The sequence below is a fragment of the Rhinolophus sinicus genome, linkage group LG04 (genome assembly GCF_036562045.2).
Source record: "Rhinolophus sinicus isolate RSC01 linkage group LG04, ASM3656204v1, whole genome shotgun sequence".
Classification (NCBI taxonomy): Eukaryota; Metazoa; Chordata; class Mammalia; order Chiroptera; family Rhinolophidae; genus Rhinolophus; species Rhinolophus sinicus.
Window position 1 is genome coordinate 144,788,802 of NC_133754.1, and position 21,181 is coordinate 144,809,982.

General features: G+C 34.0%; 1 protein-coding gene across 1 annotated transcript; it reads left to right on the forward strand.

Annotated features, from left to right (window-relative positions):
- Window positions 1–1,639: 1,639 nt before the first annotated feature.
- Window positions 1,640–18,899, forward strand: ANXA1 (annexin A1). The gene is made up of 13 exons (XM_019736714.2): window positions 1,640–1,778; window positions 8,194–8,273; window positions 8,368–8,476; window positions 8,989–9,083; window positions 10,738–10,851; window positions 11,277–11,367; window positions 11,870–11,949; window positions 12,148–12,204; window positions 13,772–13,865; window positions 14,736–14,831; window positions 15,975–16,033; window positions 17,521–17,643; window positions 18,551–18,899. Exons 2-13 carry the CDS (start codon window positions 8,208–8,210, stop codon window positions 18,605–18,607), a joined length of 1,041 nt encoding a protein of 346 aa, XP_019592273.1. The 5' UTR covers window positions 1,640–1,778; window positions 8,194–8,207; the 3' UTR covers window positions 18,608–18,899.
- The last annotated feature ends 2,282 nt before the right edge of the window (window positions 18,900–21,181 follow it).

The following is a 21,181-nucleotide window of genomic DNA, read 5'->3' on the forward strand; positions in this document are numbered from 1 at the left end:
TTGCTAATGCATTACAAATTCAAATTTATAAAGCAGTTCCTCTGGATTTGTGCATTAATAAGCACAAAAACAAGACAAAATAAGAGTATGTTTCTTTTAGGTAGTTATGTTTTATAAAAGGTACATGGACTTTTTTCTTTATTTCACAAGATTGCCACTGTGCAGAAATGTTCCATTTCCATTACCAAAGTTAGGAATACAAATACAAAAAGAAAAACAAATTTTGTGTAATTATCTTTTCCCTTCTCATCTGACAAAATAAATGTGGTGTTAGAAAGCGGGTCTACATCTGTCAAGATTAATTTGCAATAATATCAATTAATTAGTTATTAGCTAATTAATTAATTCAACACATACTTACAGTACTTGCCAAAAATATAGATTGGCATTTTCTCAAATGTTTAGGTTATATGATCATTCTACTTAAGGATCTGTTGAATTCATTGAAATTAGCATTGAGAATTTACAATGTGTTATAAAAACTGACAATCTTTAAAATAATTTTCACTGGTTTCTGTAAACCTGACATATACATAAATACCAGAGATATCTATAAGAAAAAGAGGAAAAAGAACAAACCACTAAAATATAGCATAGACTGAACCATAATGCTGTGAGAGAATTTATACCTGTGCATAGTTTAATGGAAACATCATATAATATTTTGTAAGATTTCACAAACAATAAAAATGAGTCACCATAGAGGCTACCAGAACAAATTGCTTTTCTTTGCATCAGGTGGGAAATTCCTTATGGTACCTGCTCCGTAATAGTTGATACTCCATTAATCCTTTCAATTTATAGTTCTGGTTTATTGTTCAAGTACTCTACTATGTCAAGGATCTACTTATATCAAAATTTTTATAAAATTGTTTCTATACAAATGACTGTAAATAGGCCTTCCTTTAATGCCAATACTGACTTTGAATGTCATAAAGATCATATTTCTAGCAATTATTTTTTTTTAAACATTTGGGACAACCTAGACCTTTCGTTTATATTTCTTATTTATGTAAACAAGCTACATGAAAGCACAAAAAGTCTTTTATTTTGAAGGCAGGAAAAATGCTGGTGAAATATCATTACAAAATTATTCAGCACTGTATAACATTGGAATTTACAAATGTACAGTACTTCTCAATTGTCACAAGAATTGTAGTGGGTAGGCAGCCTAGATAATGTTATTTCCATTTAACAAAAGTAGAAAAAGGTTCAGGGAAATTTAATATGTCCCCAAGGTCACACACTAATAAGTGATGGAGCTGGGATTCAAACCGAAGGATTTTTTTTCCTAATTTTTGTTTTGTTGTGTTTCGAAGTTTAAACATTTTCCACTTCAAACCTGTTTAACTAAAAAAGAAAAAGAAAAGAAAAAAAGAAAGAAAAAGAAAAGAGCTAATCATTGGTATTAGGATTAGAGCAGATAGTGCTGTATATTTGAAAATCTCTTTCATTTTACACCCTCTGGAATAAAACAGTTCAAACCAAAAAGAGGGAAAAGAAATCTGCCCTTCCGGTTCTTTTTCTGTCAGCTATGAGTTGTGCTGTCAGCTATGAGTTGGTTTAGTGAGTAGTTTTGCAAGACATGTTTCACTTTGTTTTGGACACTGCTGAGCCCTGTATTTCAAACAAAAGGCAGCCGATTACTAACTTCTGGTTGCTGGGTGTGGTCTCCTTTCAAACTATAAAATCAGAAGCCCAAGGCTTCAGTCACTTCTAGTGTGAAAGGATCAGAGAACAGTCTCTCTTTAGTTCTTTGGAAGAAGGTGGATAAAAAGGTAAGTCTTGGTTTTCCTTTTAGTTAGGTTCGGTTGTTTTGAAAACTCTTCCCATCACGATGTTACATGTTACTACTTCTATAGGATTTATGGCTAATTGCATTTAATATATTTTGGTAAATCTTTCTGTAAAATTACATTGGGTATTTCTATTTTGAGTATCACAAATTGTAATGTTTTGCTTTACTTAGCTAAGAAATATAACTTTAAAAATATGGAAAGTTTGCTTCATACTGGATTATTGTACTGTTGGTGAGTTACCATGGAAAAGAAAGAAGGAATGTGTTTTCCTCCTACAAGTTAGGAGTTTCCAAGAGCTCTGTGTGCCCCACATGGAAATACAATGGAGGGTGGATGCTTGTGGGGAGCCAGGCCAGGGTGGGCTTCAGGGAATTGGTTTGAAATAGTAGGATTTACGTACTTTATTTTCTTCTTTTGTAAGGAAAACTAAATAGATTCAGACCTCATAGTGGTATCATGCCCTTTGTAATTAACACTTTGAAATTAATGTTATTTTACTCATGCAGTGTAAATAAATAAGAGGATCCGCTTATTAATGATTTAAAAAGGGTGTGGCCACCTTCTTATCCCTGCATCTCTGTGTCACGGACAGGCTTTTCCAGTACTGATCCCGAAACCTAAGGCGAAAGGGCATATTTTCCGGGTGGTGTCAGATAAGTTATTCCTTAGGAATGCCAGTTGGGTCATCTAAAAATCATTCTATTTAGTAGCATCTTGATCGTTGAATGAGCTAATGGCTAGAAAACCACAAAGCAAATCTATAGTTTTTACTGGCGTTGAATTATGTTTGTAAAAGTAAAAGATTTTAAATCATAACCATACATCTGGCTGTCATTTATTACAAATGTTCCTTCAAGATTTTTTCTCTTAGCCCATTTTGAATGTTAAAGTAAATGTCCTGAAATCTACTCTTTAATGCTAATTAAGAAAGGTGTGCTTTTTCTTGCCTTGTTTATGTCTAAAATTTGTATGGGCTTTGAAAAAGTAATATTCCCTTCTGCCTGCAGGAATGTATTTTGGTAGCTACAAGAGAAGGCACATTTGCAAAAGGAGTCAAATGTGGTGAAATGCTGGTTTCATAATTCTGAAATGGCCTCTTCTCCAGAAGTGATGTTACCACCCTAGCCCCAGGCTCAGCCACATCTGGCAGAGAGCCAACGTTTGACTGATGCTATGAAAATAGCTAATTATACCATTATTAAGGAACAAGCCAGAGTCTCATGCTTACTAAATACTTTTTCAATCAAAAGATCTGCAAAGGTTTTTTGTTTTTTTTCTGTATATGTTATCTTGCTGAGCTGGTGGTTCTTAATCCTATCTAGACCCATTAATTTATTTTAGAAATCAGAGCTAAAGCAATGGAGCTATTACTTGTCAGTGATAAGCCAAAAGCAGTTTTTGGAGTAAAAGAGCTCCTCTTTCTTTAAAATGGGATAGATTTTTATCAGAAAGATAAGAATAGATACAAGTTATATAATACCCTCCTTCATTATGCTAATTTTCTCCACCTCCAACCACTTGAGGTAAAATGTGACACTGCAGAGCAATCATGCACTTTGTATACTATTTATTCCAACTCTTATTGTTACAAATGAACACCCCCTAGAAAAGTTCAATGTTTTCTTGAAGTCATCATACAGTCAAAGAAATCAAAATAAGGCTTAAAACTCATTTCTTATTTTTATGTCCTTATAGTTATGGGTAGAAAACATTTGTTACATTAACAAATAGATATGTTTCCTAAATAATCAGCACTCATACACTACTTATTCACTCAATAATATTATTAAGATACTAAATACTAGGCATTTTGCCAGAGATTAGAGGTACGTAACGAATAGATTAGCATTGCCCTCATAGAATGTTGCTGTAAATATAGATAAATAAATAGTGATAATACAGAATGGTAGGTGCTACTTTAGGGGTAAAGGCAGGATGTTTTGGGAGAGCACAGGTCACCCCACCCAGAGTTGAACTAATGAAGGCTTTCTGGAGGTTGTAATAGGTCTATGCTGAGTCCTCACTTAGAAGCAATAGTCAAAGGGAAGTGGGCATGGAGGAGAAAACAGCATTCTAGGCAAAGGCAACGCCCTATCCAAAGGCCTAGAAGCAAAACATGAGACTACTTTCATACAGTGGTTCTTTGCGAGCCTCGCCGTTGTATAGTCTAATTTCCTTCTCTCACACGGGTAGGTGTGAACAGGACTTATGAAATATATATTCGAGGAAAAAACTGCGCAAGTCAAAGGACTGAAATATAAACTCCCTAGGGCTGAAGTAATACCTGCCAGTCTCCATGGATTAACCGTTAATGAATTTGATTATCAAGTGTGAACTATTAGAAATAACATTGATCTTGTCACTGTCCTTTTGCTCACTAGTTTAAAAGAATAGTCAATACCTTTGGAATCAAACGGTATGAATTGATGTATGTCTTGAAGCTTGCCACTATTATCTAGAAAACTGCCAGAAAGATACACTGTGTTCTTGGGTAGTAAAAGGGAATAATGATGTTATCCTATGCAAAGACTAATTGCTGCTGCTATCCTTGTAGAACTCTGCTCATCTATCACATCTCAGGGAAGGAATGATAGACCACAAAACATGGCTTCCTCTGTCACCAATTCTAGAGATCGCCTTTCTTGAGGCTGACACATAGAAATAGCAATTAAAAAAATAAATCAGCTTTTGTTTCGTAATTTCAACCCTTTGGAAAAGTTGCAAAAATATTGCACAGAAATACCACATACTTCATAAACAGATTCCCCAACTGTTAACATTTCACCACGTTTCCTTTGTTATTAATTCTTCCCTTCTCCCTTCGGCCCTCTCTATATAGTTATTTTTTTATGTAACATTTGAGACAACACTGCAGATATGATGGCCTTATGCCTCTAAATACTTCTGCTTGTATAAATTTAAAAAAAACAAGGACACATCCACAGTACAGTTTTTAAAACATCAGGAAATTAACTTGGATACAATAAGCCTAGTGTTCTAAAATTGCTGAGTGGGGCAGTTGCCATTTCTGAAAAAGGAACCATTTCTGGAGTACCTTTTCCTTCCATTTAGTAAGCCTGGATCTCTTTCTGTCCAACATTTAGGCATCCTTTTTATGCATACTTACCTTCTTTAGTTCCTTACTGAATGAAACGAAGAGAGCTCCCTTATGACACATAAATATACAAAAAATGCTAATCTCTAGAAAGCTACACATTTATCTACAGATAAGAGATTGATAGGCAGTGCATGTTCACAAATAGACTGTTAGCCGGAAGAACTCTGGAATATTGTTAATTTCCAATTAGGTCAGCCTATGTAGACGTGGCCGACTTCATCTTCAAATTAGATGATGTTAAGGACTGAAATCAACTTGGCTTCACGGCTCACTGGTACTCAGATTAAATACATATTGAGCCAAGGTAAATTAATAAAATAATCTTTTAAATACCTAGTAGAAGCTCTAAACATTGCAACTAAAAAGAAAGAAAAAAGAATATCTTTTGTGCACTCGTAGGGTTATTTTTTTCAATTGTACAAATCTGTTTTCCAGACCAGATCATTCTCTGACTAGTAATAATATCTGACGTTTGTATAACGTGTGGCAGTCTATAAAACATTTTTGCATGCATTATTTACCATTAAACAAGTGTTACCTTCAAATGATTAAATGGGATTTTGTCAAGTAGAAAATGCTGGTTTTCATGCAGAGGGTAGATATTGAATAGATAGAATGGTTTGGCAATAATTCTTGGCCAAAATATTTTTGCTGTGGAATTTACAAGGTGTGTTGTAACTGTTAAGAGTTTCTGTTAACACATACAGTTGACTTTGAGCTCTTAACTAGTGGTACACAAGTCCTAAAATTCCTTTAGAGCAATTTCTGACATCCTGCCAAAATCCTTGTGTCTTTAAGGTTTTGCTAAGAGCCAGTGCCTCTAATTTGGCTGAATTGAGGTTCCTGCAATATGTTCTCTTCAGGCTGCTTTTCATGTCTAGACCATGCTTTCAGGCCATCCAAATTGCTTCACACTAAAATCAAGGAACTCAGGATGTGTTACAAAGTTGTCTCCTCTGTGGACTCTGTTGTGTCAAATAAATTATTCAACCTTTTTATTTTTTTGATGTGTTATGTAATTAATAAAGGGATATTATTTTCCTAGGCTTTTTCAGTTTATTTTTTAAGGAAGTGTTGCTTTACTAAAGCATTTTTTGGGAAGTGAAAAAAATAAGTATAGAAAAGTTTTAATAAAATTTATTTTGTAGTTGTGACATTTTAAAAATTATATTTGACAATATCTTTAATCTCTTTAATTTCTTTTTAAGTTTTTGTTTTATAATCGAAAAGAGTGGAAATATGGGAACATGTATTTCTACAACTTGGGAAAAGTATTTTGCTAAGTGACTGAACAGATCACTCATTTTGAGGATTCTACTTTATGAAAAGCATGGATAAGGTGATAAAAATGGGAATTTCAAATTCCTGAAACCTTGCCAGAACTTGCTACATGGTTTGGATGTGCCAGTTACGCAATACAAAAATGAAACTCCAATGCCAACAGCAATTGGACCAGATGATATCGTAATGGGAACTAAAACCTTGTGCCAAACTACTTAGGAAAAAACTTCAAATTTACCAATTGCTGGTGGGGGTGGGGAGGAGATTAAATAAATACACAATATATTTGTTTTTCTTTGATAGGATAGTAATTTGAACAATCCCTGTGATAATTAAGTGGAGGTACTTTCTGCTTTGGATATTATTTCCCTTATGTATTTAATCTCATTACTTGGAATTATAGTTATTTTTCAGCAATTATAGTTATTATTCAGCAGGTAGGGATTGAAGTACTTTGTCTGAACATGCTATTAAGGAATCAGATTATGGGCTTTACTCCTCATGAGTCATTGAGCTTCATATCAAGAATTTAAAACTGCCTAGATTATCCTTGCGATCTCTTTCAGGTGCATTCATGAGAATAGTCTTGAGAAAGATAAACAAGAAGGTATGGAGAGATATCTGTGCAGTCCTTGAGCATGAGTTCCTAAAAACACATCCCCAGACAAAAAGGCTCATTGGTGGCTTCTTTTGTGGATAAAAATAAAACAGAGAACGCATTAGTCTTTAATACACTTCAGGTTTTAAAAAATGATTGATTAAATAGAAACAATGTTGAACCATAATAGCAATTCAAGAAATTTCCTTTAAAATAAAGTTTACCAAAAAAAGGCAGCCATGTTGCAATTTCACCCTAATGCTTCCTGTTAGAGCAAAGAACCTTGTATAAAATAATCCTTTTCTGGGATCTTTGTGTTGGGTGGGGGAAAAATATGTAGGACTAATATTTAGGACAGCTCAAATAGGAAGAAATCGAAGCACTCCAAGTGCTGAAATAATTTTATACCAAGGAATGGAAAAAGATACCAAATTATTTGGGGAGAAATAGCATCTGAGTATCATTTTATGGATAGATTTTTAAGTCTAAATCCGTTTCTGCAGATTGTCATAGATGATTTTACTTTATACACGTAAATGTCATGCTTTTTCTGTAGCCATTACTTTTTTGTTCAGGCCCTCATGAATCCCACATAGATTCTCTAATGACCTACTAAATGGTCTCTAATCTTCCATCTTGCCTATCTCTTAGGCATTCTGTATGATACAGGATGAGTAATATTTCTGAAACATAAATGGAATCATCCCACTTTCTTTTTAAAAATCCATTAATGTTTCCCCAAAGCTTTAGGGATACATTTAAACTTCTTTGTTGGTGCTTCTGTCAATACTTCTTGTTCCAGTAAACTTTTTTCAGCTTCCCCAATATGACAAACTTCTCTCTGTTTTGTTCTCTTTAATTTTTTTACCAGGTTAGTCTCAACTCATTTCAAGAGAGGCTCAAATCAGCCAGCACCTCCTATAAACAGTTTTATTAGCTTTTTTGTTTTCCCACAGAGCGCATACACTAACTCTAAGTTCATTGAGGCAAGGGATGATGTTTTGATGTTTTTGCACCCTAAGTGCTTAGCCTATAGTTGAGTGGTCTGTAAACTTGAATGATGAAGTAAATCACCAGTTCCTCTTTTCAGTCTATATGCTTGTTTGTAGTAGTCATCTGATACCTAAAAAATAGGACTGAATATGCCAAGAAATAGCCAAGTTTCTGATTGGAGTCTATGATTTTCTGTTCAAGGGTAAGACTCTCCTTAGAAAACAAACAAACAAACAAACAAACAAACAAAAAACTTACATCTTCTATTTTATTGTGCTCCTAAAAGTAATCCTGGAAAGTAAGGTCAAGGCTACTCTATGTCTTGTGTATGTAAGAGAAATGGAGTAGTGCATATGTGTGGTTGGTTTGCGGTTTGTAAAAGCATCCATCTGTTTTCTTTCCAGAAACTTCTTTAAAAATGGCAATGGTATCAGAATTCCTCAAGCAGGCCTGGTTTATTGACAATGAAGAGCAGGAATACATTGTAAGTCAAATGACAGTAAAATAACTCAGTTAAATATTAAAAGAGAAACTAATGTGAGTGAATGGACATAAATAATTTCTTCTCTCATCCACAGAACACTGTGAAAGGATCCAAAGGTGGTCCCGGGTCAGCAGTGAGCCCCTATCCTAGCTTCAATCCGTCCTCGGATGTTGCTGCCTTGCATAAAGCAATAATGGTTAAAGGTAATTAATTCCCAAACATTCCCCTCTTGGACATTTCACAATGGCTGTTTGAATGGCTATTGGAAAACAGGCATGTGCCGTGAAAACAGTCTGTTTCATTTTGAAGATAAAAAGATTTCTTTAACAAACAAAGATATATTTACTTTCTTATCATGTAAAACATTTTGGTTAAATCAGTAGAATCTCTGCTACAATAGATATCTTTACCAGCTCACTTCTAGCAGAAACTCAGTGCTGAAACCACACACCTCTACTCAGATTTAGGGTTTGAATTAAGATCAAACACTGCAACATTGAAGGCCAGGGACAATTTCCTTTTCCTTTCTCATTCAAATAAGTAGACTGTCATCTCGACATGTTTCTCTTTGATATTTAGTATCACATTTATCGAGTTCACACTTCCTAGTGTGTGAAAACCTTCATTTGGAGCATCTTGAGAATGAATCATTTAATGTCAATTATTAATGAGGAAGAAAATTGATTTTAAAAGCCAAGTGGCCCTTTATTTCCAGGTGTGGATGAAGCAACCATCATTGACATTCTCACCAAGAGAAACAATGCACAGCGTCAACAGATCAAAGCAGCCTATCTCCAGGAAAAAGGAAAGGTGGGTTGCAGTGGTAAATTTAGATATTTAATTTCGGTTACATTTGTATTAAACATGGATTTTGAAACATGGTTACCTATTTCTTTCAGTCTCTAACACTGTTTTCCCATTACAACTAAGACTTGGATTGCAGTGTTTAACCACTTGATTGCAATCAAGTCAATTCTAGCATTGGACATCTTGGTGTAGATTTTATGCAAGTGTGGTGTTCCATATTGGAGACAAGTCTTTAATTTGAACATAACAAACATCAAGATTACTGTTGGCAATAAGGAATATGTTCTGATTGAAATGTGTCTTCAGCTAAAATTTAAACTGAGCTGTTTAATGTCAAAATGCAAAGTTTATACATATAAATCCACTGTTGACGTAAGAAACCTCCAAACCTGTAAATAATTTTTATAAGTTTCTTTGAGCCAAACTGACAATTGCCAGGAAGTGAAATCTCAACAGATTGAGAAAATACTCCTGAGAATGGCAATTTTGCAGCTCATTTTCTATATTAGAATCAAAGGAGGAGACGTAAAAAGGGTTACTGAAATATTTTGGTAGACTAAGGGGGAGTGGGGGGAGAAAGCAAAGGGAGGAAATCTCTGGGATTGGATAAAAAAGTAAATGGAGAGACACATCCATCTTTTACATTGGTGAGTACAGGATAGTTAATTAACATTTACAGCACGTAGAGATGGTGTCTGGGGAAGAAGAAAGCAATGAGGGGTTCTTTGGTCTCCTGCTCTGTGTGGTGGGTGTGCCCTCAGGGGTCTGCAAAAGGAGATTACTCTGACATTTCAAAAGTATGTTATTTTGGATGCACAAAGACATCTGGACAGGCTCACTTAAGGTAAAGATTAACCTTTGTCAAGGAAGCTGCAGGCCTAGGACGTGACTACCGCCATGACCCACTTTTAGTTAGGAATTTTTATGTTCAGACCATCCTATGTGTTTAGTTTGGTCTCTTGAGTTTGTAGAGCCTGTCATGCTGGCCTCCTCTGAGCTTGTCAGGTTTCGAATGTGGCCCTTATTTGTCCACACCACTTTAAAAGTAAGCTTTATATATATATATAATTTTATTTTATTTTATTTTACTATTATTTTTTTTAAGGAGGGCGCAGCTTACAGTGGCCCATGCGGGGATCGAACTGGCAACCTTGATGTTATTAGCACAACGCTCTAACCAACTGAGCTAACCGGCCACCAAAACTTTGTATTTTTTATACCCAGTATGAGTAGTATTTTTTAAGAAATGCAATTAGAAAACTGTATAATGTCAATGTCTGGTTATAGTGCTTATGTGAGAAGTGCAAACTTCAGAGTTTGGAAAAACTATTAATACATTATGTATTTTTTTAAGTATTCTTACTACTATTGCTGTTAATACATAACCCTATGTTTTGAGCTTTGTGGGTTCTTCCTCATGTAAAAGATTCCGAACACTGTTCTTTAAGAAGTTATCAGTGAATTCAGTAAAATTTCATTCTAATTACACTAAAAGATAACATGGTAAATATCTTTTGTATGCAAAGGGAAGGAACTCTAAAGCTATTTGGGTTTAGGAATCAGCAATAAGATTACCTAAAAGTCAGGTAACTCTACATTGCTGTATAACCTAGCATGTTACTTATTAGAAGCCTTGATTCTAATCTCTTTGTTATAGCCCCTGGATGAAATTCTGAGGAAAGCCCTTACAGGTCACCTTGAGGAAGTTGCTTTGGCTCTATTAAAAACTCCAGCCCAATTTGATGCTGATGAACTCCGTGCTGCCATGAAGGTAAATCACCTGATTTAAGCAAAACTCCTTCCCTGAAAAGAATGTGTAGGTTAAGTCCACGTAGGCCTTTTCATGTGTCCTCAACATCTAATATAGGGCCTATCAATTAGTGGGAATGAAATGAATGAGTGAATGAATGAATGAATGGATGAATGAATGAATGTTGGCATTAACAGCTGTGTTATTTCCACTATCCTGGTGATGTCACTGTATGAATCATATATCTCACTTTTTATAACTTTGCCCAAAATATTGGCTTTAAACCCATTTTGTGTTTAGAGCAACATAATGGAGCTTACTGTAATTATTAAATAGTGGGGGAAATTTACTAAATGCCAGATTTAAACAGATTTTGGTACACAAAAACTTGATGCTCTCCAATGAAGACTTGCCTACATTTCTTCTTTTCTTCTCTTTTAATTCAGGGCCTTGGAACTGATGAAGACACTCTGAATGAAATTTTGGCATCAAGAACTAACAGAGAAATCAGAGAAATCAACAGAGTCTATAGAGAAGGTAAGTTTTAATGTTCAACAGTCCAAGTACCCTAGTTAGAAAGGAAATCTGATACACTTTTCTTAAAATTTTTAAAGTAAATAAATAATCTGTGTTCAAGCATGTACCTCTGGTTTATTCTTTTAAACAACTGTTCTGTTCATCACATTGCTTAAATTCTGGCATATTTATTATAGAATTAATGATTTAATACCTATAGAATTTATTCATATTAGCAAAAGCTCTATAACTGTAGGTTCTCATTCACAGTATTATGTAAATTGCTTTCATTGCCTTATAGGAAATAAATTTTTTTATAGTAAAATAAATTTGATGATCCAAAGTTTTATCTGCTTTCCTATCTCTCTTTATTAAAAAAAAAGATAATATTTTGAAATGTGTTCTATAAGTCATCGAACATTTGTAATTGCAAATTATAAGCCGCTATAGAGATGCCACATGTCACATATTATTATCACCATTATTTAATTTACTGCAAAATATGCTTTTCTTATTTTTTCAGAATTGAAGAGAGACCTGGCTAAAGACATCACCTCAGACACATCTGGAGATTACCAGAAGGCTTTGCTTTCTCTTATTAAGGTATAAGTCAGAGGATTCAGGAAATACTATTCTTTTATGAAGAGCAAAATTTTGGATTACATCTCTCTCTAGAAATGAGCAATTGACTTTCTTTCTCGAAGAAAAAGAAAGAAATTTATCTAATTTTAAGGGAATTAAGTAAATCATGTGATTACATGCTAGAAAACAACTTACAAGATAATGTGATTCTTTTTTCAGGGTGACCGATCTGAGGATTTTAGCCTAAGTGAAGACTTGGCTGACTCAGACGCCAGGGTAAGCAAGCGTTTCTAAGTACTCCTGGAGTTACCTCCTACCTGCCACAGGCCCTGCCTTAGCTGAGGTTACCACTTGATGACCTCCACGTGAAAGCAAGTCTAAGATCCTCTGAGAGGCCCAGGGCACCTAATGTTCATTTCCTGAATGACACTGCTCTGTACTTGAGCAGTCCAAGAAAGAAAAATGTGGTCTTTATCTTTTCAGTAGATCTCATTATTCATAAAGCTGGAGAGGACTGAAAGAGAGCAATGAGATTTTGATTTGTCATTCCCAAGAAATGTTATGTTGAGTAAACCGACTTTTTTTATTTCACTAGGTTTAAGAAAGGGAAGAGTAATTTTTATTAAATAAAATGGAAAGAGCGAGCACATGTTACATTCTTTTAACAGTGATTATTGGACTGGTTTATAGCTGTAAGTTTATATTGTAAAAATATTATAGTAATAATATTATAATTATAAAACAATTATAATAACATTGATATACTTTCAACTATATTATTACATATAGTTTCAGTGAGGTTGTTGGTTATTTATACACAAATCCATTGGCAACATTAGAAAAATTGTGCCAGTTTAGGGCCTGGAATTTCTGTTTAAAAAAAATACTATTATTTGCATATGCCTTCTTCATGGGCTAGCATTCTCTCTATGAATTCATCACAGTGAATCAGTAAAGATAGAAACTTATTTCTCCACTCCTACTCCCTTCACTGTAGTAGTACATTATCTTTCACATAATAGGCATTCATTAACTTTTTGTTGAATAAATGCATACATATCAGATCAGTTTGCTTGAAAAATCCAAAATAACTTATGTCCATTAGCAGTGTGACCATTTTAATAGAAATTATGCAAACATATGAGAAAACAAAAGATAGTATATGAATAATTGCCCATAATAAAAAATTTTTCTTATTTGGTTGTGACATTTCTGAATTTGCTTTCCATTTTAAGACTATCAGGGCTCTTAGATGTATATTTATGGCAGCTAAATGGATTAGTGTGACTCAGGAAAATTATCATAATTAAATTTAAAAGTTAACAGCAATTTGTGACAATAAGGCAGGGATGATCTTTTTCATTTACAAAAGGGGAAAATCTATAGTTTAATAAGGTTGAATTATTTATCTAAGATTACAGAGTCAAAATTTGAATCCAGAAATTCTAACATCAAAATTCAAGTCTAGGTTATAGCTGAATTATGGATTTATTAGTACTATTTCCTGACATTTACTTAGAACAACTAAGAGTAAAAAAGAAATTAGAGATTCCTTTGTAGTTGCCTTAATGTAGAGTATAATCTTAAATTTAATTCAACAAACATTTCTGCAAACATATATTCAGTCTCTAGTGTTTGCAAGACACCTTGAGAGATACTGTGGAAGATACTCCACAAAGAAAATATGGCTCCTATCTTTAAGGAACTTGCCATCTCAGTGTTGCCTACTCTGATTGTATTGGAATACAAAGCAGCTACCTAGAAAATCTTGGAAGCGATTTAACATTCATGTGCAGCTATCAAGTCAACAGACAGTCAAGTGTTCATTTTTGTTTCTTGACAGGCATTATATGAAGCAGGAGAAAGGAGAAAAGGGACAGATGTGAATGTGTTCACTACCATTCTTACCACCAGAAGCTATTCCCATCTTCGCAGAGGTAAGAAGAAAAACAAAATGTTTCCTGGAACCTGTTTAGAAAGATGCAATTCTTTTTTGAGGACAAATGAGAGAAAGGAAAGAGAAAAACCCTTAATCAGCATCCCTCCTAAACCAAATGAATATAGTGCCCCTGACCCCTTACTGATACTCGAGCATTTGTTTAACTTTGTAGAGTCATCATTTTATAGTATTTAAAACACATTTTGTGACTTTGCCATGTAGAAAATTATTTCATTACTTTCACTATTTCTGTTCTCCCTAAATATTTGGAATAGATGTGACAAAATATATATTCCAGCAGAAGAAATGAGATTACAATAAAGAAAAACAAAAAAACTTGGGCTAAGTGAAGAAAAGAGTATATAGATGTTCCAGCAACAAAAAAACCAAAAAGAGTTCTTGCCTTTGAGCACAAGATTTAGCGCTGAGCCTCCTAAAGCCAAAGCAAAGGGAAAGCCATGATGGCTACTTAAGATTCATTATCTTATAATAGCACACTGATTTCTAATGGTACTATGAAGAGAAATTTGCTATGCAGATGTTTATATAAGAGAAGATCCATTTGCTATGGCACTTAGCTCTGATGTCTTAAGTGCTGTGATTGTCAATCACATGCCATTTCTGATAAACGTCAACCCTTGGCAAAATTTCCTCTAAGTATACAGGAGCACCAAAGTAGCCATGTGTGTTACGTTCCTAGGAGAAGATGAAGTATCGAAATATGCTTAGTTGAGTAATTAGCTTTAAATTATGTGTTGTGAAGTTCGGTCATCCCAAGGCGTGCTTTGAGTCAGTTGCCCTTGTTTTGCTACATTTTGCTAAAGAATAGGATGCTTGCTACCTCTCTTAGTTTAAATGTAATATTCAGTGTTTCAGAAATATGCCAAGTACAGTAAGCATGACATGAACAAAGTTCTGGACCTGGAGATGAAAGGTGACATCGAGAAATGCTTCACAACAATTGGTATGTTGTAGTCCTGGAGGGGGAAGAATTTTCTAAATGGAACTTGCAATGTCAGTGCTGTCTCGTGATTTAAAAAAACAAAATGTAACAGAACAACAACAACAAAAACCCGAAAACAACAACTCAGATATAGTTTATCTATGTTTCAGATACAGGCAACATGTAAGATAACGGCAATGAACATGTAGCTAATGGTATACAATGGCCTTCTTAATAATAACATATATTTTTCCCTTTTTATAAAAGATAGGTGAAAAAGACTTACTGAGCACCTACTTATGCCAAGCAATGCACCAGCCTGAAATAGAACAGTGAAAAGTCAAAATGGTCATTAAGAGTATGGGATTTGGAATTAGATAAATACAGATTCAAGTCTTGGTCTGTCACTTGCCACTTGAATAATCTTGGGCAAGTCCAGAGGGTTTGATTCAGTAGTTCTCTGGTGTCTTCCGAAAACATCTTTAGAATAAAAAGATTCTAAAGGTCTCCTGTGTTATTCAGATGACCAGTCAGGGCTGGGAACCTGTGTTCTAAAGCAGTGCATCTCAAACATTAATGTGCACAGGAAGCCCTTGGAAAACTTGCTAAAATGCAGATTCTGATTTCAGTAGGTCTGGGGTGGGGCCTAGGAATCTGCATTTCTAACAAGCTGCCAATCGATGCCAATTCTTTTGTTCCATGGATCACAGTTTGAGAAGTAAGCTAGAGAATTTTACTAATTGACACATCTGTTAGTATTTAATTTGGCAGCTGCCTTTTAAAGCCTGTCCTATTCCACTTAAAAAAGAAATTCTTATTACAACATGAAAAACATAGGCATTGTATGCCATTATGGTCTTTAACACCTACTGGTTTCCCTATTTCCAAGAAGACTATACTCAGGATAGCATGAACTGTAGAAGCTGCTATTTGGATTTAGGATAATAGGAGATAGGTGATGGTGTCAGGGGAAAGAATATACAAAACCACTATCTAGAGAATAGCTTTTATGAACCAAATATCCCATATGGGGAAAAGAGGTGACAAATGGGTGGATAATGGAATTTGGCTTGCAAAACTCCGTATCTCGTGTTTCTAGGAGATATATGAATCTTTCTTCTTTTGTGATAAATATGTATCAACTAAAATGTGCCTCTCTTACAGTGAAGTGTGCCACAAACAAGCCAATGTTTTTTGCTGAGAAGCTTCATCAGGCCATGAAGGTAAGATTCTACTTATATGATTTGATGAGGGGAAAAATTATTGTTGGTGGAGAGAACATAAAACCTCATATTGTTTGAAAATGACACTTGTTTTAATATCTTCCCATTAAAAAGAGTCACTGTTCCATCCAATGCAAGAGGAAATACACTTCTTTATTAGAATAAAATTGTTAGATTTGTTTTATTTTTTATAGGTAAGATGGTAAGGTGAGCTTGTAGGTAATTTGGGTTATTCATGATTTGCATAAAATCTGAACACAGGAGGGTTATACAGTTTCTCTTTAATGTGTGATTTTAGTTACCTGCTTCTGCTAAGTTTTACAATCTTCCACGTTGTAAATTTTATAATCTTCCCCATTTTAAGTTTCATTTGCGTTTTTTATTATTCTGTCTTCCATGCCATGGATTATTATGTCATTCTAAGGTTTTAAAATGTTATTCTAAGATTACTGAAATAGAAGGTGTTATTAAGATGTATTGAGACACACTTCAATCACTTTAACTTTATTCTTTAGCATTCATCATATTATATAAGCTACCACCTATATACTTGTATTGTGCAGTTATGAAGTTGTCTTGTTTTCCTTTAGTATTATAACTCTGACATAGGGAAGTCTTTAAAGGGAGATCTAACCTTTCAAATAATAGGAAAGAATCCCTGTGAAATGATAGGCAATGTGCCATTATGTAGTAAGCAGTACGATCCCTGACCCCATGTCATCTCTTATCTAGTGGGGTTATTCAGTGGGTAATGATGAATACCTAGTATTGTAAAAAGTAGAAGAGGGAGCTGTACCCCAGATTTTGGTAATCAATATAGCCTTGCTGTCAGCTAAACTAAGACCTGAAAGTGAATAGGAATTAGCCAGATGAGAACATGGGTGGAAGAGATGGAGGGATAAAGTAAGGTTGGTCCAGGAGGAGGACGTAACATTACCCTTTCAAGATAATAAATACCATTAGAACGATGGTGCATAGTGGAAGAAAAGGGTGTAGAATTAGGCAGGGCATTGTAAGCCTAGATAAAATGATGGGTTTTTATCCTAAAAGAAACAGAAGATGATTGAAGGATTTCAAACAGGTGAATTAGATGATCAGATTTGCAATTTAGATAGTTCACTTTGTAATTATTAACTAGTTTAGAAAAAGGAAAGATGATAGAAGACCAATTAGGAGGTTGTAAATTCTCTTAACATGCTGCTGTAGCAGTTGGCTTCTTGTCATTGTATTACCACTTGTGTGTAAAGTGCACGGGGTAAATATAAAATATATTTTATATTTACCCCGACTATAAAACCCCATAAACAGGTTCTGTGTTTGTGTGTGTGTGTGTGTGTGTGTGTGTGTGTGTGTGTGAATGCAGAGATAGTTTCTCCATAGAAAATACATAGGTGAACAAAAGAGCTTAATGTTTAAACCCATATTCTGATTCATTAAGAATATGCCATGAATATGAGAAACACTTCACCATCATTTGTTTTGGACAGGGTGCTGGAACACGTCATAAGACATTGATCAGAATTATGGTTTCTCGTTCTGAAGTCGACATGAATGATATCAAAGCATGCTATCAGAAGCTGTATGGTATCTCTCTCTGCCAAGCTATCCTGGTATGTTGTGAATTTCATTATGCTACCTCTACAAATGATAATTCTTTTTGCAACTGCAAAGAGAAAGGCTGATTTACTGTATTCGTAAATTTCATATGTAAGTTTAATTTGTTATATTAGGATACATAACTTATAAGTACATTTAACTTTCACTGGTAAAATCTACTAGTGAATTCTGTGCTGAAAACATAATGCAAATTTTTCAGCAATCACAGAAATATTTAGTTTTCTATATATAAATTTAGCCACCAAAACATTTTAGTAAGGAGATATAATAATTTACTTTGCAAAAAATATTGATCAGAGTGTTAGAAACTTATTCTAAGTTTTTCTTTAATTTGTCATATGTAAAATGTATAAAATGCATGTTTGTGTGGTCTTATTATAATGTTAAATAAAAATAAAAACAAATCAAGGGTTCTGAAGTTATTGAAAGACAGGTGACTGTTTAAATTCATTACTTATAATGAATAACCAAAATTACCAAGAAAAGTGAGGCAATTACAAGCTTATAACTTTCTCTTTGGTGAGTGAGTCTGATATTCCTCAAGCTGATCCGAAATGATAATTGTGTTATATTTACTTAATTCCGGGTGACATTTTATTCTTGGAAAACAATAGCTCTAATACACAACATGATCATTCAGAGAAGTTTACAATTTGAATCTTGAAAACTATTGCTTTAGTATAATAATTAATAAGAATCCAGTTATCTGCTATAATAATTATATTATTTAATAAAATATATAATATTCTTATCAAAGATCATAGATAATCGATGTATTGTGATATGTGTTCTACAACTTTTAAGTCTACTAATACAGTAGTTATACTATAATTTAAAAATACCTTATATTGATTATGGTTTCAGGTAGCATTAAGCATATTCTATTTTTTTTATTAACAGGATGAAACCAAAGGAGATTATGAGAAAATCCTTGTGGCTCTCTGTGGAGGACAGTAAACATTCCTCTGATGACCTCAAGCTTTTTTGATCAGACGATTTTTTTAATCATATCTTTTCATTCCATATTATAGACTTAAATAGGAAAGTTTCTTCAGCACTATTAGTCTAGCTAACTGCCTTCTGAAAACTGTAGCCTATAAATCATTTTTTGTATCACAACTCTGTATAATAGAAATAAGTTTTTGAAAAATATATTTACCCTGACTGTAAAACCCCATAAACAGTTTCTAGTAACATTACCTGAGAAAGATGTCTATGTAACAGAAAATAAAATGATTTTACAGGACAATGGGTATGTCACTGGTCCTTCTGTTTTGATTTTCTTCTGTGTGTAATGTAATGATTTGATATCATAGGACAGGAGGCTCAATCCTAAATTATAATCATTTAATGAAATAGATATTACATAGTAAATTAAAATATTCACAGAGTTAAAAAAGTGGACTCCTTATATTTTATCATCTTGGTACAGATTATTGACAGAGTGTCTCTGTATACTACTTGATTTATTGCATCAGCATTATAACAATTGGACATTCTGCTATATTTCATGCATCAGCATAAAGATGAAATGGCAACAGCAATAAACGTTCCTCACTTTTTAAAAAATGATAGTTGCATATTTAGTTTTCTAAGAAACTCAAATCTTTTCAGATTGGCTGTACTATTTTACTTTTTCACAATAAGTATACACATAATCTAGGTTCTCCACAACTTTTGCCAGCATTTGGTACAGTTGCTATTTTATATTTTGGCATTATTTATTTTTTATTGTTGAGTTTTGAGACTTCTTTATATATTCTAGATACTAGTGCTTTATCAAATATGTTGTTTGCCAATATTTTTTCTCAGTCTGTAGCTTGTCTTTTTATCCTCTTAATATAACCTCAGAGCCAATATATTAAATTTTAATGAGGTCCAATTTTTCCTTATTGATTTTACTTTTGGTGTCACTTCTACAAATTCTTTACTTAACCTTAAATTCTGAAAGTTTTCTCCTGTTTTTTCCCTAAAGGTTTTAGTTTTCCATTTTGCTTTTTAGTTTGTAATGCAGTTTGAAGCAATTTTTTGTGCACAATGTGAGACTTAGGTCAAGGTTACTTTTGTTCGGTTTTAGCTTATGGAAGCCCAATTACTCCCACACCATTTGTTGAGCAGGCTATCCTTTTCCCATTGAATTACTTCTGTACTTTTGTCAAAAAATCAATTATTTTCCTCTGACAGTATTCTTACAACATAAGTGGTATTTATTTATTCATTCCCAAAAGAACTGAGTTGAGTATTTGAATTTCTGACTATCCTCAGCTGCATTCACTTGATTATAATTTTGTTTGCTTTGATTGCTGTCCTTTAATTTCTTCCATGTACACCTGTCCCATGCATTCTATCAAAAAATTGTGCTGACTTAGTCCATAATATATCAGCCAAACTGATGCTGGCAGATATGCTGCTTAGTACAGTCCTTGAATTTTTTAGTTATTTCACTATTATATAAAATATATAATTTTGTGTTTGTGTGCTTGTTTGAGAAAGAGAAGCACTTGAGTGGGAAATCAGGGAACCTGGGGAAGGTACATTGAGGCAGGATGGACTTTTATCATTACTATTCTAAAAATAGAGTCAAGGTGGTACAAATATTTCTGTCAGTCAATATTGCATTTACACCTCTTCCTTTTCCAAATTAATTTAAAAGAAACTGCCCAAGTGAGTTATTTTGTCTTTGCCCTCCTTTCCATCCCCATTCTTTGTTGTTTACTGCTCTTCTTTGGAAGGTGCCGTAGAAGAGTTCATCATGCAGGCTCTTTGGCCTTCTAACTTCTGGCTGAATTCAGCCCATGAGAACCTGACAGAAGATGGGCAATCAGGAGGAGGTATTCCTTCTACATCCTCCTTGATTCTATATAGACTTATTAGCATTTGTGTTCTACAATTATAATTTCTTCTCCATGGCTCCAGCTCGCAATACTTTTCTATCCTTGCTCCTTGGGCCCTGGGATTCCTGCTGCTGTTGCTCCTAGGCTGGGTGCTGCAGCATTCCACATTGGTTCCTTTAACCTGCTCACCCCTCTATAAGTAATCCCTTAATTTAAACTGTCATCAAAACTCGCAGCTTGGTGTACCAGCCATTTATTACTAGGACCCTCTCAGATAATACTTTCCAAAGGTGCTAAATCTTTGTGGTAAAGTAGACTTACCAAAAACTACTTGAGAGGCTCCTGATTAACTTCCAGACATTAGGTACGTAAGTGGATACACAATTGAATAGGAGAGTAATAAATAGCGATAGAAAAAATTTAGAAGATAAAAATAGAGAGCTCTCCACAATCCTTGAAAAAATTGTTAGACTTCATTAAAGAACAACAGCGAAACCTGCTCTATAAAAGATACTTTTCAGAGAATGAGAAGACTAGTCACAAACTGGGAGAAAAATCTTTGCAAACAATATTTGATAAAGGACTGGTATCTAATATATATATATATATATATAAAGAACACATACGATTCAACAATAAGAAAACCTAATTTAAAACATAAGCGAAACATCAAAACAGGCACCTCACCAAAGATATT